Here is a 23,710-nt window from a genome sequence, read left to right as displayed (position 1 = left end):
TAATATGCTATGTTCCTGGTCCAATCCACAAAGACTTTTTTTTTTTTTTTTTTTCCCCACAAAGACTTATTTTAAAGAAGAGTCACTTGCTGAGTTCTGTTTCCTCTTAACCTGTTAGGAGCTCTTGGGTTCTATTATTCACATACCTTCAGTATACTAGTCAATATTCTGATGGGCAAACACCTTGGATGTCTTCTCGGTGCCATTCTCTGTAGATGACAGAATAATGCTTGAAGTTGACTGTTGTTCTGAAGCAACGTGGAGTTGTTTTAGAGTTGTTTTACAGAGGGAGTTGGAGAGTATGTGTCCTTGAGAACAACCCTATCTTGGGAGTTAGTAATGTGGTTATGGCTTCTGTGTATTGTAACTTAGTTTCCTTTGGAAGTAAACTATGGGAGAGACCAGGAGAGTTTAAAAAAAAAAAAAAAAAAAAAAGATTTTCAGCATGCAGAATGATTTTTGAGCTAAAATGTTTTGGCTTCAGAAAATTATGTATCTTATTGTTTGACCTTAGTACTCCTCATAAAGTATTCATATACCAGGTTCTCTCTAATAAGACGGTTTTTCTACCATCAGATTTTAAAAACAGTTTCTCCAGAAGTACATTAAGTGTTCCAGTAGTTGACTGGTCTTTTGCCATTGTCCTTCCATCAATTTTTTTTTTTAAATTTTTGAATCATATAAAGTAAAAGATGGGCCTCCATTATTTAACATTACACTAGTGCTCTAAAACTTGGTGAAGTAGCTCACCACCTAGACTGACTCTCTGGCTCACCAGGGAAAGATTGGTGTGGCTTCACGATCAGGGTAATTGCCATGTAGTCTCCTGCCATCTAGTTCTATAATGATCTGATTCAAAAAATGATATTTTTAATAGCAATAATTTAATACAACTAAGCAGAATTATCATGCCCCATGGCACTTAAGGAAGGCTTTATCTATATTTAGGAACAATTCTTGGTTTTTCAGCTACAATTATTCAGTCTTTCCTCACCTCCCTGCCTGTCCTTATATCTTTTATTTTTAGGACTCCATGCAATTGGCTTTAACTAAAAAGTTGATTTTTGCTTGTGGCCTCGGTCTATAACCAGTTTTTTCCTTTTGGGGCACTTGAAGTTTGAGTGAGGTACCTTGAGGCAGCCCTGCTGCCCTCAAGCCCTGCTCCTTGTTATGCCAGAGAGAGTGGATGACAGGGTAGGCGTGGGAAAGGAGCATTTGCATCAATTTAACTTCTGAACACGGTAATTTCAATGAATTGTCAGATGCTTCAGAAGTGACGGATAGGTTTGAAATTTTTTCCCACTCAGTAATACATAAAAGTTAACTACATTTAAGTGAAAGAGCAGCCTAACTTCCTGGAGTTAAATTTATTACTGATTTGGCAAAGTGTTTATATTCAGCTTCTCTTCCAGAAAACCTAATTCACTTTTTATCACTTGAAATAAGAATTTTTGAATCCATTTAAACTTAAGCAAAATTCAGTAGATCCATTTAATGTTAAAGGTGACAGCTATAGAAAAATCATTTAAAAACTTACTGAGAAAAGTCCAGTGCCATTATTATTTACTGTCATACAATGAGGTCTTCTCTGCTTTGTATCTAAAGAAACACTTCAAACATTTTTCATTAATAAACATTGTTATCAGAGACAATGGGGCACATCTGTGGGAAAAGCATGCTTTCTTTGCATATCTTTTCCTATGCAGTTCATCTAAATGACAAATTCCTTATTTAATAAAAGTGTATATGTCTTATATAATATATATGAACATTTTATCATAACAATCCATTTCTTTCAGTTTCATATTTACATTGTTTTTTGTTTGTTTGTTTTTATTTTAGGCCACTGAACAAAAAATCAAAGGTACGTTGTTTAAAGCTATTTTTATCTTTTTTTTTTTTTTTCATTAAAGTAAGGTTGTTGATATGCATTTTTATTCACCTCCAGGATTGGGAGAGCGAAGAGCATGAAAGAACAGAGGGGTGGGGACAGACTTCTTCAGTGACATCACCTTGGAGTCATCTCTTGGGGTTAATGTTTTACCATGGTGTATATTACCACTTTTAAAATAATACCACCTTGAGACCTACCATAACTGTATGCTAGGTTGGACACCACTTCCTGACATACTCTTGATTTGAGCCTTTGAGCACGTGTACCTTCCCTTAAGTCTTCCACGTGAAAGTCTTGTCTGGGATTATGCCGTCCTTTGCGTTATTTCTTGGTCTCTGTATACAGTTGTCCCCCACCCTGATACCCACTCTATAATTACTGAGAATAGTAGATTGCTAACTTGATGGTCATTTTACCAGGCTGCACAGCTCCCGGTACACATCAAACAGGAGCCTTCAGGCTGCTGAGGAAACAGGAACATCATTCTTCTCAGATCCTGAATCAGGAATTCTTCACCCTCCCAGGAGCTGACTGCTTGATAATGAAAGGTGTAGGGCTCTCAGATGCTGAATTTGTTAGGCTTGAAGATTCTGAATTTTTTACATGTAGCTGTATCAGAAGTATAAAGTCTGCGTTTGATTGAGATATGTAGCCAGTACTGCCTATTTTTATTTGAGGTCAGCATTCATTAAGGTAACATTAGGTGCAAGTGTGTAAGAGTGAATAAGACCAGCCTTAGCTTTTTTTTTTTTTTTAAGATTTTATTTATTCATGAGAGACACACAGAGAGAGAGAGAGGGGCAGAGACACAGGCAGAGGGAGGAGCAGGCTCCATGCAGGGAGCCTGACGTGGGACTTGATCCCGAGTCTCCAGGATCAGGCCCTGGGCTGAAGGCAGTGCTAAACCTCTGAGCCACCCGGGCTGCCCCCTAGCTTATATATATATTTTTTATAATTATTATTATTTTTTTTATTTATGATAGTCACAGAGAGAGAGAGAGGCAGAGACACAGGCAGAGAGAGAATCAGGCCCCATGCACTGGGAGCCCGATGTGGGATTCGATCCCGGGTCTCCAGGATCGCGCCCCTGGGCCAAAGGCAGGCGCCAAACCGCTGCGCCACCCAGGGATCCCCCCCTTAGCTTATATTTTATTGGAGGAAGTGGCAATAGAAGGACCCACCTAAACACATCGTAGTATAATTATTTCATTTGCTTCAGGTAACAATGCCGTTGTACTGGAGCACAGAGTGATGAGTAGCTTATTTGACACAGGGGGCTAAGGAAAGTCCTTGAGATTATGAATCTTAAAAGATGAAACAGCCAATCCAAGAAAGGATGAAATGGCAGAAGAATCAATCAACATGATTGAAGATAGATAAGAAATAATGTGGTGATATTTGCAGTGGATATTCTTAGAGCATTAAATATCCAGCAATATGTAGGTTGGGTAGAAGGACTTTTCTGAAGAGATACGTAGGGGTTGGGTCAAAGAAGTCCTTATATATGCTCTGTGTACCAAGGAACTTGGACTCTGTTTTATAGACAATTAAGAGCCATTGAAGAGTTTAAGCAGAAGAGTGACATGTGTTTTTTTTTTTGGTCCTTTCTTAAAAGCTGTCAGTCACTGTGCATGGAAAGTGTTGGCTGAAAGATGGGGCTAAGAGAAGAAAGGCACTCTGGGCAGAGAAAGGTCAATAAGAGGAGGGAATATTCAGAAAATAAGTGGGGTGATGAGGGGAAGTGACAGGATATAGGTCTGAGGTAGGGGGAAATGTAGGGCCTCATGTGGTTAGAGGGGAGCCAGCCTGTGTGATGTATGGCATTGGTGAATTCACCAATTTAAATTGGTGAAAACACCAATTAACTTGGTGTTTCACCATGTTAAACACCTGAGACTAGTATGACACTGTCTGTTAGTGATACTGGAATAAAAATAAGTGAACTATCAATTTGAGTCCTAGAGAGAGTGGAGAGCCCACAAAGGTCATAGTCATAAGCTATGCTTTTAGGAGCTTTTCTTTGTCAGCAATATTTAGTGTCACCAATAGAGGCAGTACCAGGGAAGGTAGAGGCATAGAGAGGATAAAGATTATTTGAACTGAGGTCTTGGCAGCAGGGGTAGGAGATGGATTAAAGATACGTGAGGTCTAGAATTTGCAGGATTGTAGCCGGTGACAGAAGATTGATTTGAAGGTGACATTGTGGCTTTGAATCTGGACATGTAAGAAAGTTAAAGGGGTGTGGAATGATGTAGGGGGAAACGTTGGCAAATTAATTTAACAGGAACATGACCAAATTCATCATCTTCAAGTTCCACTTTCCGCACACCACTCCCCTCTACAGGGATTTATATTGTCCCTTTGCTCTGCTTCAAATTCCTCTGCTTGGCTTTTAAGGCCCTCTTTAATCTGACCTACTGTGATCTAACCAGCCTGTTGCCTCTCATTCCTTTATACTTTTCAGAGCATTCTCGTCTCTTTCGTGTTCATTCCTGTTTCTATTTCTTTTTTGATTCAACTCCTCAGAGAAGGAGGCCTTTCAGTGTCTCTAGCCCTCACAGAGCTCATCTTCTAATGGATCGCTCCAGTGGCCATTGATCATCCCTTCCCGATTTCTTAGGATGTTATGATGTATCTTAAATTTGGGGCACTTGATTATGGTCCATCTTAGATTTTTGGCCCATGGGTATTTGCTTCTCCAACATGATCTTTGAATACCTACTGTTTATACTCTTTCCAAATATAAATCCTTTTTTTTTTACATCCATACATGAAATATGAACATATTTGAAACTTAATTTTAGACTTTCCACAGTTCTGAGAATGTTAGGCTAAGTGTATGAAACTTGCTTCAAGATGCGTTATGCTGTTTTGCTAGCTGTTTTACTTATTCTACCTGTCCTCTAATAGCAGCTCCGTGGTTGGTCAGTTATTTTGATTTATGAAAATGTTTTCTTTTTTGTCCCATGTATAATATCTATGTGGTGTCTATGATTTGGGATTCATGGTGACTATAGATTACAAACTGGAGGCTTGTGGGATGGGTCTGGCACACACAGTTGTTACTGTTTAAACGTTTGGTTTTGGAAGAATTTATGAATCATAGAGAAGTTGAAAAGGTAGTAGAGAGCTTTCCCACTTATACCTCACTTGATTTTCCCATGATTGATAGCTTGCATTTCTGTGGCACCTTTGTCAAAACTAAGAAACTGATATTGGTATTAATGGAACTCCAGACTATTGAGATTTCCCTATTTCTTCCATTAACAGTATTTCTGTTCTAAAATCCAGTGCCAGATACACAAATGCATTTAGTTGTCATGTCTCGTCTCTTTAGTCTCTTCTGGTCTCCACACAGTGTTTTCATTATCCTTTATGCTTCCAATTGCCAAGGTATATAAATCAGGAGAATCCATATCATCAAAAATTGCAGTTTCTCTTGCAGTTTTTACTGTCCATGTCATTTTTTGTCCTGTAGTGGAGTCTATATCAGACCCAAGTCTGGTAACTCGTGGCTGTCAAGTACTTGAAAGAAATGTGGCTGCTGTGACTGAGGAACTGAATTTTAAATTTTATTAGAGTCTTCTTGATTGTCTGGAGTCCAGATCTTAGTGTTCAGACTGAACGTGGTAGTTAGACTGCAGCACCCTCTCTAGAATTCTGCCTTAATGAACTGTTCTTTCTAAGGCTACTGTCATTTCTGGTTAAATAACATGAATATTGCTTCCACTCCATGGTAAGATAGTTTATATAAAATTAGGGTTTTTGTAAAGTATCATAAATTAAATTCTTGACCAGCTTTCTTTTTTTTTTTTAAATTTTTTATTTATTTATGATAGTCACGCACACAGAGAGAGAGAGAGAGAGAGAGAGAGGGAAAGAGACATAGGCAGAGGGAGAAGCAGGCTCCATGCACCAGGAGCCCGACGTGGGATTCGATCCCGGGTCTCCAGGATCACGCCCTGGGCCAAAGGCAGGCGCTAAACCACTGCGCCACCCAGGGATCCCCAGCTTTCTTATATGAAGACAAGTGGATGTTTATTTTTTGGTGCAATGGATAACTTACCTAATAAAAATGTGGACCAACATAATGCAAGACATAATGAAATTCTTGGAAGTTTTATTCCTACCATGTGACTTGAGCTTTGAAAAGCTAAGGAGCATGAATATTTGAATGTTGAATGTTTGAAAATGTCTTTTAAAAATATGTATGAGGGATCCCTAGGTGGCGCAGCGGTTTGGCGCCTGCCTTCGGCCTAGGGCGCGATCCTGGAGACCCGGGATCGAATCCCACATCGGGCTCCCAGTGCATGGAGCCTGCTTCTCCCTCTGCCTGTGTCTCTGCCTCTCTCTCTCTCTCTCTCTCTGTGACTATCATAAATAAAAAAAAAAAATAATAAAAATAAAAATATGTATGAGTATCGCCTTGAAACAGCAGGGGAGTGAAATGCTGAAAAATTTATGGTGAGGTGTAGGAATACATGGATACATTGTAAGATGCCCCGTGGCCTACATAATGTAAAGGCAGGGAAAGAGTTAATATCCCTTCTTTAGAATGCTGTTGGGAACTTGATTAAGAGAAGTAGTTTTTCAAAAACAGCTTTTCAGCTCTGACACTGATTTGTGTCGGAAGCATGCTGGTTATACATTCCTTGCAAAAGTATAAGCACTGTTAATTTTTGATAGCTAACATCTCCCCATCTCTCCCCCTGCTTTCGTCTCATGCCAATACTTTCTTCAGGTGATTTTATAAGTAAGTTATATTCCAGAGAATAACAAACCCTGGAGCTCTGAAAGGAGATGAGGGGAGGTTGATGGAAGCAGGAATGGAGAGTAGTGGATAAAGATTTTGTTTGTTTTCTGGTGATCCCAAAAGGAAGTTCATTGCTACTGTTCTCTTTCTGGACTAATTAAAAACTTTTTTTTTTTAAAGGATTTTATTTATTTATTAATGAGAAACAGAGAGAGAGAAAGAAGCAGAGACACAGGCAGAGGGAGAAGCAGGCTCCATTCAGCGAGCCTGACATGGGACTCGATCCCGGGTCTCCAGGGTCACGCCCTGGACCGAAGGCGGCGCTAAACCGCTGAGCCACCCAGGCTGCCCTAATTAAAAACTCTTAAAGAAAATTACATCAACATTTATTTTATTTTATTTTTTTAAAGATTTTATTTATTTATTTATTCATAGACACAGAGAGAGGCAGAGACACAGGGAGAGGGGAGAAGCAGGCTCCATGCAGGGAGCCTGATGTGGGACTTGATCCCGGGTCTCCAGGATCACACCCCAGGCTGCAGGAGGCGCCAAACCACTGCGCCACCAGGGCTGCCCTACATCAACATTTAAAACACATTTTTGGGGATCCCTGGGTGGCGCAGCGGTTTGGCGCCTGCCTTTGGTCCAGGGCGCGATCCTGGAGACCCGGGATCGAATCCCACATCGGGCTCCCGGTGCATGGAGCCTGCTTCTCCCTCTGCCTGTCTCTCTTTCTCTCCCTCTCTCTCTGACTATCATAAATAAATAAAAAAAATTAAAAAAAAATAATAAAACACATTTTTGTTCCTTGCCACATTTGGAAGCCATTATTCTTGTTCAGTTCTCTCTCTCTCTCTCTCTCTTTTTTTTTTTTTTTTTTTGTTTTTTTTTTTGTTTTTATTTTTACTCTGGTCTAGTCTTGCAAATTTTTTTTTTTTTAAGATGTATTTACTTGAGAGAGTGAGAGAATGAGTGAGAGGGGTAGAGGGAGAAGGAGAGAGAATCCCAAGCCGACTCTGTGCTGAGCATGGAGCCAGACATGGGGCTCAAGCCCATGACCCTGAGATCATGACCTGAGCTGAAATCAAGAGTTGGACGTACAACTGACTGCCCCATGCAGGTGCCCTACATTTTTTTTATGTCAAACACAATTTTGTTGCTTTATTCCATTGCTCCTGGGAAGTCATCAAAATATTCAGCAGTTATTAAGTCAGCTGCATGTCAAATCCTATTGGAGACATCATGATAACTTTGAACACCTACTATGTGTCAGGCACAGTTTTATATTTACTTTTAATCAAAGGGAATATTCTAAATATTTAATCACAAATAATGAATGGTCACCAGTGATTCAGAACACATACTGGAGCAAGGTCCTAAAAGCTTCATGTGGTAAGAGTAATCTTTTAGCTATTGAATTTTGGGAAATGTGTGGGACTCAGGGGAGGGGCTGGTTCAGGAGGCTGGGAACTCTGAGGCTTCATGAAATAGGAGATTTAAAAACTAATATGGAAGTGGGGCTTCATCAATGTGTACTAGAACAATGTAAGTCTGCATTTAATCCCTTCAGCAGCCCTATGAAAGTAGATAGTATCATCATATTTAGAAGTGAAATTGAGGCTAAGAAAAGTCACTTGCTTTTTGGTTCTGCAGCTGGTGAGTGCCTGAGCCAGGATTTGATGACTAACTCTAGTGGGCTCTACTGCTGCTTTCTCTTTGAAAACAGCCCTATATTTACATAGAAAACAAAGTAGGAAGGCTACACTAGTGCTTTAATAATATTCATTGAATGAACTAACAATGCATGTTTTAGAAATAGTCCAGAAAGATTTTTTAACAGGTTTTATGGTATTTCTCCAAGCACAAAGAAAGAACTAGAAAATTGTATCACCACCAGAGAATTGTATCACTAATTTCGTGGGGAGCATCTGACAACTGCAGTGTGTAAAGTGGCTGGCTTTTCAGGAATCTCTGAAATGGTTTACATCATCTTTGTTGATGAAAAAAAAAATAGGAGTTTTGAGGACCAAGCAAGAAGCTGATTTTCTGAAAGCTTCCTTCATGTGTTAGACCTCTACACAGTGAAACTAATCCCCTTTTGGAACAAAACCTGATTTCTAATTAAGTTTGAAATGCCTTGCTCCGCCTCTTTCAGGGAGATGTAAAGAGACTTTGGCAAGAACCCCACGTCACCTCCATCTCATTCTTCAGAAGGAGGGATGAAGTACCTTCTGATAAGCATGGGCAGCAGTCAGATCCTTTCTTTTCTGTATGCTTATTGACCGAGAAAGCTGATAAAGGCATGGGACACAGTTTAACAATGGAAATATGATTGAGATGACTCCGTGTGAGTTGAAGGAAGAAGTGTTTAATTTGTTCCCTTCTCATAATAAGTAAGCACTCTTTCTATTAATTGCCACTGCCAATATTCGCTGTGTTGCACAATTTCATGAGGTCATCTTTGTTTACATGGGAAACAAAGATAAATGAAAAATAATTGTGTGGTGATCCATTCTCCTAAAGTTAGGATCCATAAAGTGTCATTGTCTTTTTCATTTAACATTCGTGAAATGTTTGTGTGCTGACCCTGTTTCATGTACTGTTGTGCATGAACACAACCAACTCCTCCTTGCCATTGTGCTTCCATTCTCATCTTTGCTTTACTTGAGTAGAGGTAAATACATTTACCTGTGGTCTCAGTTTATTACTTCATAAGATCTTAAGTTTCTCAGTCACAATCCTGTGATAATGAAATTAAGAACTTTGGTGGCTTGGCAAAGAACTCCTGTGCTACACAGGTTTTCACAGGAGAAATTGAAGCCCAAACAGGTGTGACTTTAAGTGGCTTTGCCTGACCTTGTTCATCTAACAGCTCACATGGAGAATGGTATATGGGGGGCTGTTAGGGTAAACAGGAGGAGCTACTCCCAGCTTAGGCTGGCAGTCCCAGGGAGTCTGGTCATCAGCCTCTGAGGCACTCCTCCTCTCAGCACACTGTTTCTGTCACATAGGTCAGAAAGTTCTGTTAGAATTGGGGCTTCCATGCAGTGTTTTTCTCTATAATATATAGTAGAAACAAGACTTACATGTTATAAGCAGGCATTAAGTAATTTGGGCAGACCAGGTTCTGATTCCAAATGTGCCCTCATAGTATGTTCAGTTTATGAGAAATTGTGAAGACACATGTGTGCTGACCTCTTTGAAGGAGAAGCAGAGTTTCTTGCTGGTGAAAATTTACTAATAGCAAAGTTCTTTCTTCCTATGGAAGATGTCTCTGAGTTTGTAAATCTTTTTATAGTGCTGTGCTAACAGGAGGGGGATATGGCCTTTTGCTTCCATGGAAATAGTAAAGGTTTAGGTATATCACAGTCACCATTTTTCCTTTTCTCCTATTGAGAAAGGAAAATGATTTGTATATGTATATATGTTTATATACTCAATGAGGTAGCAAAGGGCGCTAAGGACCCCATTTTGCTCGTAAGGACTGTTTCTAGTAAATGTAGGTATGTTTGCTTATAAATATCAAAATTTTGGGAGGCCTGAGTGGCTCAGCGGTTGAGCATCTGCCTTTGGCCCAGGGTGTGATCCTGGAGTTCTGGGATCAGGTCCCACATCGGGCTCCTGCGAGGAGTCTGCTTCTCCCTCTGCCTGTGTCTCTGCCTTCTCTCTGTGTGTCTCGTGAATAAATAAATAATTTTTAAAAAATCAAAATTTTTAGATAACAATGAAAGATTTTGTAACTTTAGATGTCTGTGATAAGGTGAGGCAAGGCAAAGATGGGAAATAGAAAAGCAGAGATCAGTGCAGTCAGCAAAGCAAACTGTTTTTGGAAAGTAGATTGAAGGCCCAGTGATCCCATGGTTGTTGGAGGTTTGTGGGAGTATCGTAAGGTTGTGTCCTAAGCCCTGAGATTCTGCCTTGGGAACAATTAGGCATTTAGTTTCAAAGAAGACAAATCAGAAGAGTCTTCAGGTTTAAATTTTGGAGAAGTCAGGAGAGATGAGCAAGAATAGCTTGATCAGCTATAACCAGGTAAGAGAAACTTCCAGGCTAGAAAATAACATGGTATTTTTATCATAGTTTGTACTTGTTCTTTAGTTGGTTCTTTTTTTTTTTTTTTTAATTTTTATTTATTTATTCATGAGAGACACACACACAGAGAGAAGCAGAGACACAGACAGAGGGAGAACCAGGCTCCATGCAGGGAGCCTGACATGGGACTCGATCCCAGGTCTCCAGGATCACGCCCTGAGCTAAAGGTGGCGCTAAACCGCTGAGCCACCTGGGCTGCCCTTTAGTTGGTTCTAAGAGTAGTAACTGTGCTTCCAAACGTGCACTGAGTGAGAGGCTTAGTGGAAATACACTTGATAAAACCAGCTGCAAAGAGCATTTGGCCTGAAGCAAAAAAGTATTGAATCTTCTACTGAAGATGATAATCATGGAATTCTAGCATAAACACAGCATAGTGTTAAAAGTCCAGGCTTCTGAGTCAGATAGCATTGGGTTTGAATATTGCCTTTACTGTTCTTATTTCTGTGACCTTGGGCAAGTTCCTTAACCTCTACGCCTCAGTTTGGCTCTATGGAAAGGAGATAATCCAGACTACTTGATATTGTGGAATGAAACAATAAAGAACATAAATCATAGGACTAGAGGGTAGTAAATGCTGAGTATAGATATCTTATTATAGAAATTTTTGATTTGCAGTTTTCAGTGTGACTAAGCCATAATTAGTGACTTCCCTATTTTTGGAGAGTTTGATTTTGTTCTTATAAGTAAGAGGAAACTTAATTTATATGAAGTGGAACATTGGTCCAGTTTGGTTTTAAATTTCCGCTCTGCCATTTACTATATGCTTGATCATGGGCAGCCACCCTTTTTTTTTTTTTTAAGGTTTTATTTATTCACGAGAGAAAGAGAGAGAGATGGCAGAGTCAGGCAGAGGAAGAAGCAGGCTCCCTGCAGGGAAACCAGTGCAGGACTCTATCCCGGGATTCTGGGTTTACATCCTGAGCCAAAGGCAGACCCTCAACCACTGAGCCACCCAGGTGTCCCATGGGCAGCCTTCTTCTAAGCCTTAACTGTCTCATCTGTAAAATGGAAGTAATATTTCAAATTTATAGAATAATGAGGCTAGAGCTGTATTAGATATAGTGCCTGGCATCCAGCTAATACTTGGTGAATTTGAATTCCCACCTCTATGGTTGTGCAGTATCCTAGAAACCTTTCAGCCTCTTGACTCAGTGTACTAGCAGTGTCCTCAGTCACTTCAGAGTTCCTCCTCCTCACCCAGACGATGATTTGGTTTTTCCTCTCATTAAAATCAAGCCCAACCCAGCATGGGTGAATCATAGTACAGCGTCTCTGCCATAGTTCAAAGAATAGGTCTTGCAGCACGAGAATGAGATATATCACCTTTTAGTTTGGCAGGCCCAAATTGGCATTTTATTGCTTTACTTTGTATTTGTTTATTGGTAAAATGGAATATCATCATTTAACTACTTGTGCTTTCTTTCATCTTACGAATTGCCCATTCTTGTTCTTAACCCATTTACCTCCTGGGCCTTAAGCGCTTTTGTTACCAGTTTACATGAGTTTTTTGTATAATATGCTTATTAGCGTTCTGTCTCATATATTTGATGCAAATATTTCCAATATCTTGGACTATATGATATGTTTGAAGTTGTTCTGAAGATTTGAGATACCAGGCAGAAATATCTAAATTTTGCCAAGTAGTAGACCCTGGAAGGGGGTATATATGCAGAGGATGCAAATTGATATTCAGAAGAAGGAAAGCAAAATTAAATAACTTATACTCTTAGCTCGAACTCTGGCCCTAAACTCTAGGGACCCTATGGAATGTTTGCCGGTGTTAGCTTTATGGGCCTTACCCAAAACAGTACCTCTTTTCCTTCTATTAGGGAAAATTGGGGTAGAGAGTGGGAGAGGAGGGAGAACGGATCCCTTTAAAACTTGTTCCACAGGACAAATATTTTTCTAGCTTGCCTTTTAATTTTTAACACACACACTCACACCTTTGCTAAAATAAATTATATGACATAATTTTATTTGGTCAAACTTAACAATTTTTGATTTTTTGATTACTTGCCTTTTATGCGGCCATTTATCCAGATTTAGAAAAATTTTTGCCTATGTTTTCTAAAAGCTTTTAAAAATGCCAGCATTTTGTAGTACTATTAACTGTTTGATTTATCTAAACTTTTTTTTGTTTTGTTTTTAAGAGAGAGAGAGCGAGAGAGAGCATAGCGGTGGGGAGGGCCAGAGGGGGAGAGAATCCTAAGCAAGCTCCAACACGAAGCTTGGAGCCCTACAGGAGCCCTACATGGGGCTCAGAACTCTGAGGTCATGACCTGAGCCGGTATCAAGAGTCTGACACACTAAATTGACTGAGCCACCTAGGCACCTCTGAACTTTATTTTTTTCTAATAGAATCAACTAACCACCTGTATTTCCTAAATAATATGTTCTTTTCAGTGATTTAGGACATTTCCTTTATTGCATAACTTTTGTGATCTTTCTTAATTTTTAAAATTTCAATGTGTTTGGGACTTTGGTTAATTGTGCCTATTACTGACTTCTAGTTGAATTGTTAGGTGTTACCCTTTTTTTTTTTTTTGAGTCACAAATGGAAATCAGAAGCTCTCTAGATGCAGCTACAGTATCAGCCGGAACAGTTTTCCAAATTTACTCAGACATGAGAACCACTTGTGATCTTGTTTTAAAAAATACACATTCTGATTTAGTAAATCTGTGAGGCTAAAGAATCTTTTTTTTTTTTTAAACAAGTATCCCATAGCAGTTCTAATTAAACAAATTCAAAAAAACAAAACAAAAATTCAAGGATCACTTCTAGAATTCTAAGTTATGAAAGAGACTTCAGGGCAGTCTTTTTTTCTTTTAAAGCACGTGCCTCTGCCTGAAAACTGTATCTTTCATCATCCCACTGTTCTAAATCTCACATATTTGGACAAGATTTGATGGATAAATTAACTATAGATCTTGGAAATTCCGTGCTATGAATGTCATGTGGATATCCTCCAGCTGTTAGAGAAGGTCTGTACTTTAGAACAGATTTTAGGCATTTTGCTGAAGAGTAGAGGATTGTATTGAGGCAAATCAGCTATGTTTCATTTTGTTAGTAATTTGAGGTGGGAGATGTTTGAGTAGGAAGATCAAGTTCCTTGAGGGATTGGAGGCAGGTGCTTCCCTAAGAGCCAGGAAAAGATACAATTACCATTTCTTGAAGATTTGTGAAGTGAATTATGACTAAATGAATTCAGTGTAATCTTTAATTTCAGTATTTAATTTTGAATTGATTGTTTATGGTATCTCGCCGCTTATTTTTCCCTACTTTAGGAACTTTTTAGCAGAAATAATGAAATTTGTGTAAAGTATAAATACAGCTTGTTATATTTCATATTAGTCTTTAGGTCTTATTTTTTCATGGTCTCAAATCGCCATTTAGTTCAACCTACTTGCTAAGATTAACAGAAGGTAACGGATTGACAAACATTTAGGTATTTTCCAGGTTGACTTGTGGCACTTAAAACTGCAGCAGTTTGTTAACAATGAAAATTCTAGCATTGATCTATATGTATCAACTTAAAAGCCAGACTTGCTCCCTCTGTGCCCTTCAGTGCCCTTCAGCATTCTAGAACAAACTGAAGTTAGTATATGGCAGGGAATGTATATTATGCAGGGGAAGCCTATTATAAATCATCCAGGATGCTTGTTAATGAATAAGAAGAGGATTTTTATAGTAGTATAATATTTTTTAGAAGATTTTATTTATTTATTCATAGAGATGCAGAGAGAGAGAGAGAGAGGCAGAGACACAGACAGAGGGAGAAGCAGGCTCCACGCAGAGAGCCAGACGTGGGACTCGATCCAGAGTCTCCAGGATCACGCCCTTGGCTGCAGGCGGCGCTAAACCGTTGCACCACCAGGGCTGCCCTATAGTAGTATAATATTTGGCCAAGTTTTAAATAAGTTTGATTTATAGGCTCAATTTTAATTAAACAGAATACTCTTTGCATTGCTTAACCAACTGGCTTCTTCTTTCCCCTCCTGTTCCTCTTAAAATATAAGGAGATGGAATTTGAGTTATTGGGCCTTAAATACAGGGAAATTGGCGAGCAGTACCTCCGTAATGGGAAAGTGACACTGTAGCTTTCCTCCATTTTCTGGGGAAAGCTGTGGATTTGGAAAGCAACAGAAGTTGGAAGCCCCCTTCTTTGAAATTTCTTGGTATAGAGAATTTTCTAATCTGCTTGAAGTTTTCATCAGGTTTGTGCTTTTTGAAACTCTGTGTCCCAGTGGGACATTGCTGCTGCTACTAACCAGGAAACCTGGAAGAATTGATTTCATCTGTGCTTGTTTGCTCTAATTCTGATCATGAGGCAGTCTTTAAAGTGAAGACTATTGAAAACTACCTTATTGTGTTAGGGCAGCTAGAATGATTGATTTGAGAGTTTAGGCTTAATGAGATTGTAATTACTTATTGGAAACATTAACAGTAGGGAAGAAAGACAAATATGTGGTGTTGCCTGATATGCAGTTACAATGTAAATATACTAGTTCCTAGCATGTTAACTTTTCCTCCAGAAGTTATTTTGTGACTTTTGAGCATAAAATTTAAAAAAATTTTTTAAAAGGGCATAAAATCATTCTCTGTAATGAAGATTTTAAAGAATGTTTATAGGTGATATTTATTTTTTAAAATACTATTTGAGCAATGGTAAGGATTTTCTTAAGCATCAAGTATTTGGAATTTAACCTAATTATTGACAGCTAGAAATACTGCCATTTATTTGCTGGAAACTCTGGCTTCTTACTGAATTACTTTAGTACATTTTTTATCTTGTTGATTATACCTACTCATATTTGTTTGAGAAGGTAGGAAATTTTTTCTTCATAAAAATAAAAAATACTTAGGAAAATCCAGTACTTTGGTCCTTATGTGAGAATAACATTTTCCAATTGAGCTTTCATTGATGCTCACCATTTGTCTTCAAAGAACTTAGCATGATGGTTTTGTTTTTCCTATATAATGATATATTTTGAGATTAGAAATAGTTACTTTAGGAAAATTTAAAGTTTGCCTAAAACAGTCTTAAAAAGCTCTGTGTATTCTATAGATGCATATTAAGTATTATTTTAATCCGGTAATTTCAGCTATTTCAATTCTTTTAGGGATTCAAAAGGAAATCTGTGTATGGTTTTTATTTTTGGAGGTCAATTAAATGCTCCATTCTGTGAAAATGAAATCATGTCTTAAAATGGCATTTTTGTATACTATGCCTGTTACTTAAGCCAATGTTTTCTAGAAGATTTACAATGTAGCCAATTTGAAAACTCTTACACAAAGCTAAATTATAGACTTTGGAAGGATAAGAATAAAGGAAGGGCTTGAGGTATTAAGATGTGGTAATTCAGAATGTTGATGGCTGCTTTATATTTCAATTGTTTCTATTAAATTTGTAGATATCCAATAGGAAGTTCACTTATTTACTGTTTTCTGAAATAAATTTATTTAAATGGCATCTTAAAATGTTATTTTAAAGATAGAAGTAAATGTTAATATAATTTTAATAATGACCATAAATTTTAAAAATTTTTAATTGAGAACTTGGTATATTTAGGATTTTTGCATATTAAATTGTCTCTTATCTAGTCTTGCTTTTTACCTTAATATAAGACAGTTGCTGTGGGGCTCCCCCCCCCCCCATTTAATAGGCTGTTTTTAGAACAGTTTCAGGTTTACAGAATGATAGAATATTTATACATAAGAAATATCAAACACATGAAAGCAAAAGTTAATAATTTAATTGTAATATTGATTCTTTTACTGTTTTGCAAAGTGGGAAGTCTTGATTTGGAGCACGATTTAGGCAAATGTTGGTTTAAATTCTTTGCACAAGTAATTTTTCCATTCTAAAATAATTTTTTAAAGTTGTTTATTTATAGACCTATTCAATTTTGCCCATCTGCTTTAAACTGTGCAAAAGACCAGTTAGTTGGGTCACAGTATGGTAAAATGTGAACATTAAAAAAAAATGTAGTGCATATATGTATTTTGTACTGGCTGAATGAAATTCCTTCGAAACAATTTTCTGGTGTTATGGATGATATGATGTTGTGGTGGATTAGGGTATCTTTCCAGAAAACAATCATACTGACTGGACTTGTTCTCTGGATCTTGGCTCTAGAATTTTTTATTTTTATTTTTATTTTTTAGAGCAGATTTGTAACCGCGGAGTTATTCATCAACATACTAACCAGCTACCGTCATCTTCCTTATTACTCTTTCTACTTCTCTTGATCATTCTCTCTCTCCTTTACATGTTCTTATTTATTCTACCTTTTAAATGTCAGTGTTGAGCAGTGTTTCACCTTCAGTATCATTCTGTGTTGTACTTTGGTTCAGCCATCCCATATGCTGATAGTTCTTCAGTTGTTCATTGAGCTAACAGTTCTTGGCCATTTGCTGTGCTTGGTGCTGGGAATGCCAGTGATAAAGGGGGAGGAGAGAGGAAAAGCCAGCACTTAAAGTAAGCATGTGTAGGGTAAGGAATGCATTAAGAAGAGTTTTATGGGAATAGAGGAGGGGAAATTGGTTGTCAGAAATGCTTTTAAGTTTAGCAGAACTGAGGATGAGAGTCGGAGGTGATTGTTTCCTAGGAAAGGTGGACGGAAAGATTTTCAAGAAAGGCATCAAGGCATTTTAGGCACAAGGAACATCATACAAAAGAATGGTACCTTTTGGAGTGTTGCAGATACGTGGTGTGGGAAAGAAGGAAACGTGTGGACGTAATGGGATATGAATCTGGAAAGTGGTAGATAGGGTCATCCTTAGTACTTTAGAAGATTTCTGAAATCATTTTAACAACACAGATAACTTGGGCAGAGATAATAGATTTGCGGGAGAGGGTAAAAATTGGGAGGGGTCAAGATGTAAGCCAAGAAGACCAATCAGGAAGTTTTTGCCAGAGTAAATTGATGGAGGACCTAAATCACTGCAGGGACTTTAAAGATAATAAGGATGCAGTTGAATTCTATCAGGGAGATAATCTGTTGGAGAGGGAGAAATCCTTGCTTGAGTAAACAGTGAGGCCATTTTCTAAAATAAGCCCACCCATTCTCTCCTACCTCTCTGGCAGTCCTGACTTATTCTTCTTGCCTTTTACTTCTCTCTCTGCTATGGAAACCTATCCTGTAGGTCTTGCCATTTCTTCTCATTCTGCTACTCTCATGACTTTTTTTCTCCCCCACCTGTATGCTGAACCCTAAATTTATATTTTCAGTCCATACTTTCACTAAACTTTAGAACCGTATATTGAGTTATATTCTACACATGAATATCCTATGAGCATGGTTTTCAGAGTTTATCTGAGGACTCCTGAGGGGCTGCCTGAAACTGTCATGAGATCCACAAGGTCAAACTTTTCATAATGATAGGAAGACTTTGTCTTATTCACTTTTTTCTTATGAGTATGTAGTATTTTCTAGAGGCTCCATAATGTAGATGTTACAACAAATTAAAAGCAGAAGTAGATAGGAGAATCTACTTGCTTCTCTTAAGCCACATATTAAAGAAATTTGGAAAAATGTAAAACAGTGCATGCTTTTCACTTTTTGTTTTGGGAAACAATTATTTCAGAAAATATATTCATTCAATGAAAATATATGTTGATTCATGTAAGGGTTTATTTTAAAAATTACTATTTTTAAGAATTTTCCTGTTTAAAATTTTAATCTGGTAAATATAGTTATAACCCACTAAACAGAAGACCTTTGATATTCTCAGTAACTTAAAAATTCAAAGGAGTCTTGAGATCAAACGTTTGAGAATTGCTGTCCTATAGTATTACAACAAATAATCAAAAGCTAAACTTACTCTTTCACGTATTTCTGAAACTTACGTTGTTTTTCTTTTTTAAGATTTTATTTATTAATTCATGAGAGACACAGAGAGAGAGAGAGAGAGAGAGAGAGAGAGAGAGAGGCAGAGACACAGGCAGAGGGAGAAGCAGGCTCCATACAGGGAGCCTGATGTGGGACTCGATCCCGGGACTCCAGCATCACGCCCTGGGCCAAAGGCAGGCGCTAAACCACTGAGCCACCCGGGGATCCCTGAAACTTAGGTGCTTTTTTTGTTGTTTTTTTTGTTTTGTTTTGTTTTATTTTTTTGAAACTTAGGTTTTATCTTCTGTTTCATGTCTTGGTAAATGGTACCACTGTCTGTTCACGCTTCAGGCCAAAAACCTGAGAGTTCTTTTATTCCTCTCTCTCTCTCTCTCTTTTTTTTTTTTTTTTTTTTAAGATTTTATTTATTTATTCATGATAGACATAGAAAGAGAGGCAGAGACACAGGCAGAGGGAGAAGCAGGCTCCATGCTGGGAGCCCGATGCGGGACTCGATCCCGGGATTCCAGGATCGCACCTTGGGCCGAAGGCAGGCGCTAAACCGCTGAGCCACCCAGGGATGCCCCCCTCTTTTTTTTTTTTTTTAACCTACATGGCAATAGTGGTCACTAACATTTATTGAGTACTAGGTAGGTGCCAGCTATTATTCTCAGTTCTTTACATCTTGCAAAACCTCACAACAACCCTACGTGGTAGAGGTTTTAATACTTACCCTGTTTTACAGATGAGGGAACTGAGGTGCCAGGGTGGTTAGGTACCTAGCCCAGGTTATATGTCTAGCCAAGATTTGAATCTAGTCAGTCTTTTGAACCTGCACGTCTTTGTTCTGGAACAGTTTGTATAGATTTATATTCCATGTTTCTTGAGGATTTTAATATGCACATTCCCTATAAAGTCATCTGGGCCTAGTGCTTTTTAGAGAGGTAAATCTTGGAGAACCTTTTTGGTGTCTTCTGCTATTAAAGGATCTTTTCTATGAGCTCATTTTGGTAAATTTTATTTTCTAGAACAGACACTGGGTAACTATAGCTTGCAAATTTGGCCCACTGCCTATTTTTATATATCAGATTTTGCTGGAACACAGCCACATCCATTCATTTACGTGTAGTCTGTGGCAACTTTTTGTGCTACAACAGTAGAGTAGAGTAGTTGCAAGAGAGACTGTATGGCCTGCAAAACCTAAAATGCTTATTACTCTCTGGCCCTTTACTGGAAAGATGTGCCAAGCCATGTTATGGAACATTGTTCCATTTAGCTGGGTTTCCTGTTTTTATTGGTATCGATTGTACATAACATTTTCTTGTATTTCCAGAATCTCTACATTTGAAGTTATGTCTTTTTTATCCCTGGCACTATTTATATTCTACCCCCCCCTCCCCCCCCCCCATTGTTTGGGATTACTAAAATTTTGTCAAACTTACTGGTAACAGTGTTGGTGTTCCATCTTCTGTGCTCTTAAACAATTTAAATAGCATTAGACTTAGAGTTACATGTTTCTTAAAAATGTGCTAATAAACAAAAAATAATGTATGGGAATATTGATCAAACTGTCTGATCCTGATGGGTGATTTTATCAATCCCTTCATTTCTTCTGTGCCAATTAATCTTTATTTTCTTCCCTCTTCTGAGGTCAGTGTTAAATCCCTCCTCCATCTTTTCAAATTATTTATAGTTGAGTCTAAAGAAATACCTTAATTTTAGAAAATCATCTCATTTTTTCCATTTTCATTTTTTAAAATTAAGTTTTTTCATGAAGTCATGCCTTGAAGTTATTAGTTCACTTGTAAAGTCATCAGTTGCTACTTTTATCTTCACTAATTCCTTCTTCTTCCTCCAGTTCATTTTTTAACTTGTGTAAGATGCTTCATATTCATTCTTACTTGTTGAAAACAATAAAGACCAGGAATTTTTCCTTGATCACTGGTTTAGCGGTATCTTAAAATTTATTATGTGTATGTTTTCACAAGTATTTTCTTGATGATCATACAGTTCTGATATTTCTTTCTTTAGCTCAAAATTTAAGGCAGTTATATTAGCTAGTTTCGTTGTTTTCTAATGTGGTTGCATTGTAATCCAGAAATACCACCTATATTATTTGTACTTTTTGCAATTTAGTGGTGTTTTCTTTAGTGCTGTATGGGTGTCTGTGTGTGTGTATGTACTTTCTATGACTGTTCCATCGGTATTTGTCAAAAAAGGTGTTATCTTTTTTTATAGTAGATAGTTTTCCTTTTTCAGGTTTTCTGTCTCCATTGGATTTACATGTTTTGATAACTAAAGTTTGGTACATAAGTGTTCTTAGCTGTTTATATCTTTTTAGTTGTTTTCCTCTATCATTGTGAGATATCTCATTCTTTATGATGCTTTTATGATTGAATTTTTTTAAACCTGATATTAATATTACTTTTATTTAAATTTTGTTAGCAGTTTTGCTTCTACATCAGTCTCTGTACTTCCCCCCCCCCCTCAACTTCCTATATAGTTTTGTTTCAGTGGTGATTTTTGCAAAGTATATTCCTTAGATTTTTTTCTTTTTTCTTTTTCTTTTTTTTAATTTTTTTTTTTTTATTTATTTATGATAGTCACACAGAGAGAGAGAGAGAGAGAGGCAGAGACACAGGCAGAGGGAGAAGCAGGCTCCATGCACCGGGAGCCCGACATGGGATTCGATCCCGGGTCTCCAGGATCGCGCCCTGGGCCAGAGGCAGGCGCCAAACCGCTGCGCCACCCAGGGATCCCAGATTTTTCTTTTCTTAACAAAAGAGCTTTTATTAACAAGTGAATTTAATTCATTCACATTTATTATTTTTTAATTCATTCACATTTATTTTGATTACAGATTTTGGGGGCTTATGCTCAACATCATCTTTTGTGTTTAATATTAATTGCAGTTCCAAAATAATTCTTTTTATTGCATTTTCTGTATCCGTCGAATGAATGGAGTTTTCTTGTTTTCTCATTTTCCTTTTTCTCTTTTCAGTGGTTTGGATATTTACTGATAATTAACCTAAATGTTAACTCTGCATCCACAATAGCCAAAATATTCAGTAATTATATCTGTTACCCAGCAACCCCATCCTTACCGCCCTACCTACACACAGTTAATTTCCTCTTTACTCTTCTGGTATGTTTCATGTTTACATCTGAGATTTCACTTCAGATTATTTAGTTCAGTTTTATAATCAATAGTTATATTATCTTAATGTTTTTACTGGTTTTGGTGAAATTATCTGGCCCCAGAAAAGAGAACTATCTAGCCTTTTTTCCCTGTGATACTTTATTGGTAAGTACAGCAGCTCTCTGAATTTGAGGTAGGAATGGGGCAGCTGGCTGACAGATGTAAATACTGCTTCTGAATTTCTGGTCACTTTGGATGAAGTGTTGAGGTTCTTACATACATTGTCCATGTAGGCCATCTTCTACTTCCTTGAAGGTATTAAAGAATATTTTCCTGTAGCTATCTCATATAAACAATATCTTTTTGGGGTTTTAAATTATTATAATCTTTATTATAATCTTTTCTTTTCCTCCTAGTAATAAAGTGGCAGGCAAGCCTGTATTTTTAGCTGTGGATAGTATTTTAAGTATTATAAGGTTACATTCAATTGTCAGAAACCATGCTGAGCTTGATACTAAATATGTAAAGGCTGAGTTAGAGTTTTTGTGTCCTTTATGATTTCATAGCTACATGTACTTTTTTTTTTTTATTTCGGAAGTACTTTAGAATATTCTAGTGCCTCATTTTCCTTGTTAAAAAGGAATATACATTATTGGTACTTTCTGGGAACATTAAATTATCTGGGAGATAAAAATTTCATTCATAATTAATTAAACCTAGAACGTACTTGACTCAAATTATTAAAACAAAGCTTTTTAGTTGCCTTCAAAAAGAATGGAAAGGATTCCAAGTAGTAGATAGAATGTCTGATTTTTCATGTAATTCCTCCTGAACGATAATTTGCTTGCATTGCTTTAGAAAAAATCAGAGTCATATTTGAAAAAATAAGAGGCTAGATCATGTATTAACAATATATAAGTGATATGATGTAGACTAACTTCACCACTGGCTCAGAGAAAGAAGGCGGTAGTGAGGCCAGACTGCCAAGTGAAGGGGCCTTTAGAGCAAGGATGGGGGGAGGGGGGCAGAGGGGTGGGAGGGGCAGGTCCGGGAGAGATGTTGTCAGGGTTTGGGTGGCTACTAGAAGCAATACTGGTGACCACCTTTATCAAAGTGTCATGCACATTGTGAGCATTTGACGAATATTGCCTTTATTTGGCCCACAGAATAGCTCTGTTTACTGGGTTCTTACATTGTGCTGGGTACCGACCAGAACTGCCTGTACTGTACAGGCAAGGAGAAGGACGCAGAGATAATCCAGTTCTGGTGGTGGGCTATTCTAATTTCAGGCCTGGAGCTCTTAGCCCTTGAACAGCTTTTTCTCTGAGTCTCCTCACTGGTCACATGGAGATGTTTCACTTTGTTTATCTGACAGTGGCATCTGTAAAGATGCATCAAACTCTCACAGAAATGTTCAACTATTACGAAATTGTAAGGTGGTATTGTGCCAGTCATTAAAAAATGCCCACTATTCATCTAGCTTTGTATTTGGTACTCTGTAAGTGGTAACATATTTAATTTTAGGATAGCCTTGCAAGGTATAGGTGTTATCTCCTTATCTCCACTTTATAGAGGAGACCATAGGCTCAGTCTGGTATATACACCTTGCCCAAAGACACAAAACTTAGTAAAGGCAGCACTGGGATTAAAACCTGGGTCCATCTGGCATCAAAAGTTCATATACCATACTGTCTCTGTAGTTTTAGAGATTGGGTGTATCTTTACCAGATTAAGGCATTTGCATTAGTTTGTTTACTTATTTGATCTCTTTTAAGAGTCTAGAAATCCATTGTTTATGATCGCACATTGTTCATATAGTGGACAAATGTCTGTTTCTCAGATTTGCTTAAGACAGGGGATCTACATTATTTCTCCAGTTTTGATTAGTTTTGTAGATTTCATTCTATAATCTTTGTATTTACTTCTCCATTCCGAGTTTGTCTTATTTGATTCAGACTTTACCTTTTAACAACAACAAATCCTGTAAACTTTGCCTTTT

The 23,710-nt window shown here is 37.7% G+C and overlaps 1 protein-coding gene across 10 annotated transcripts in view; it reads left to right on the top strand.

Moving 5' to 3' along the window:
* TNRC6A (trinucleotide repeat containing adaptor 6A) overlaps positions 1 to 23,710 on the top strand; it is a 107,853-nt gene that overhangs the window by 30,365 nt on the left and 53,778 nt on the right. For all 10 annotated transcript variants that reach the window (XR_005360788.1, XR_005360787.1, XM_038540020.1 and 7 more), the window contains exon 4: positions 1,843 to 1,864. Coding sequence is in view for 8 of the 10 variants with exons in the window: in XM_038540020.1 (XP_038395948.1) it covers positions 1,843 to 1,864 (22 nt within the window). In the remaining 2 variants the exon portion in view is untranslated. The remainder of the gene's footprint in view (positions 1 to 1,842; positions 1,865 to 23,710) is intronic.

Source organism: Canis lupus, chromosome 6 (assembly GCF_011100685.1).
Source record: "Canis lupus familiaris isolate Mischka breed German Shepherd chromosome 6, alternate assembly UU_Cfam_GSD_1.0, whole genome shotgun sequence".
NCBI classification, from domain to species: Eukaryota; Metazoa; Chordata; class Mammalia; order Carnivora; family Canidae; genus Canis; species Canis lupus.
Note: the sequence above shows the minus strand (reverse complement) of the source record. Positions and strands in the feature narration are given on the sequence as shown.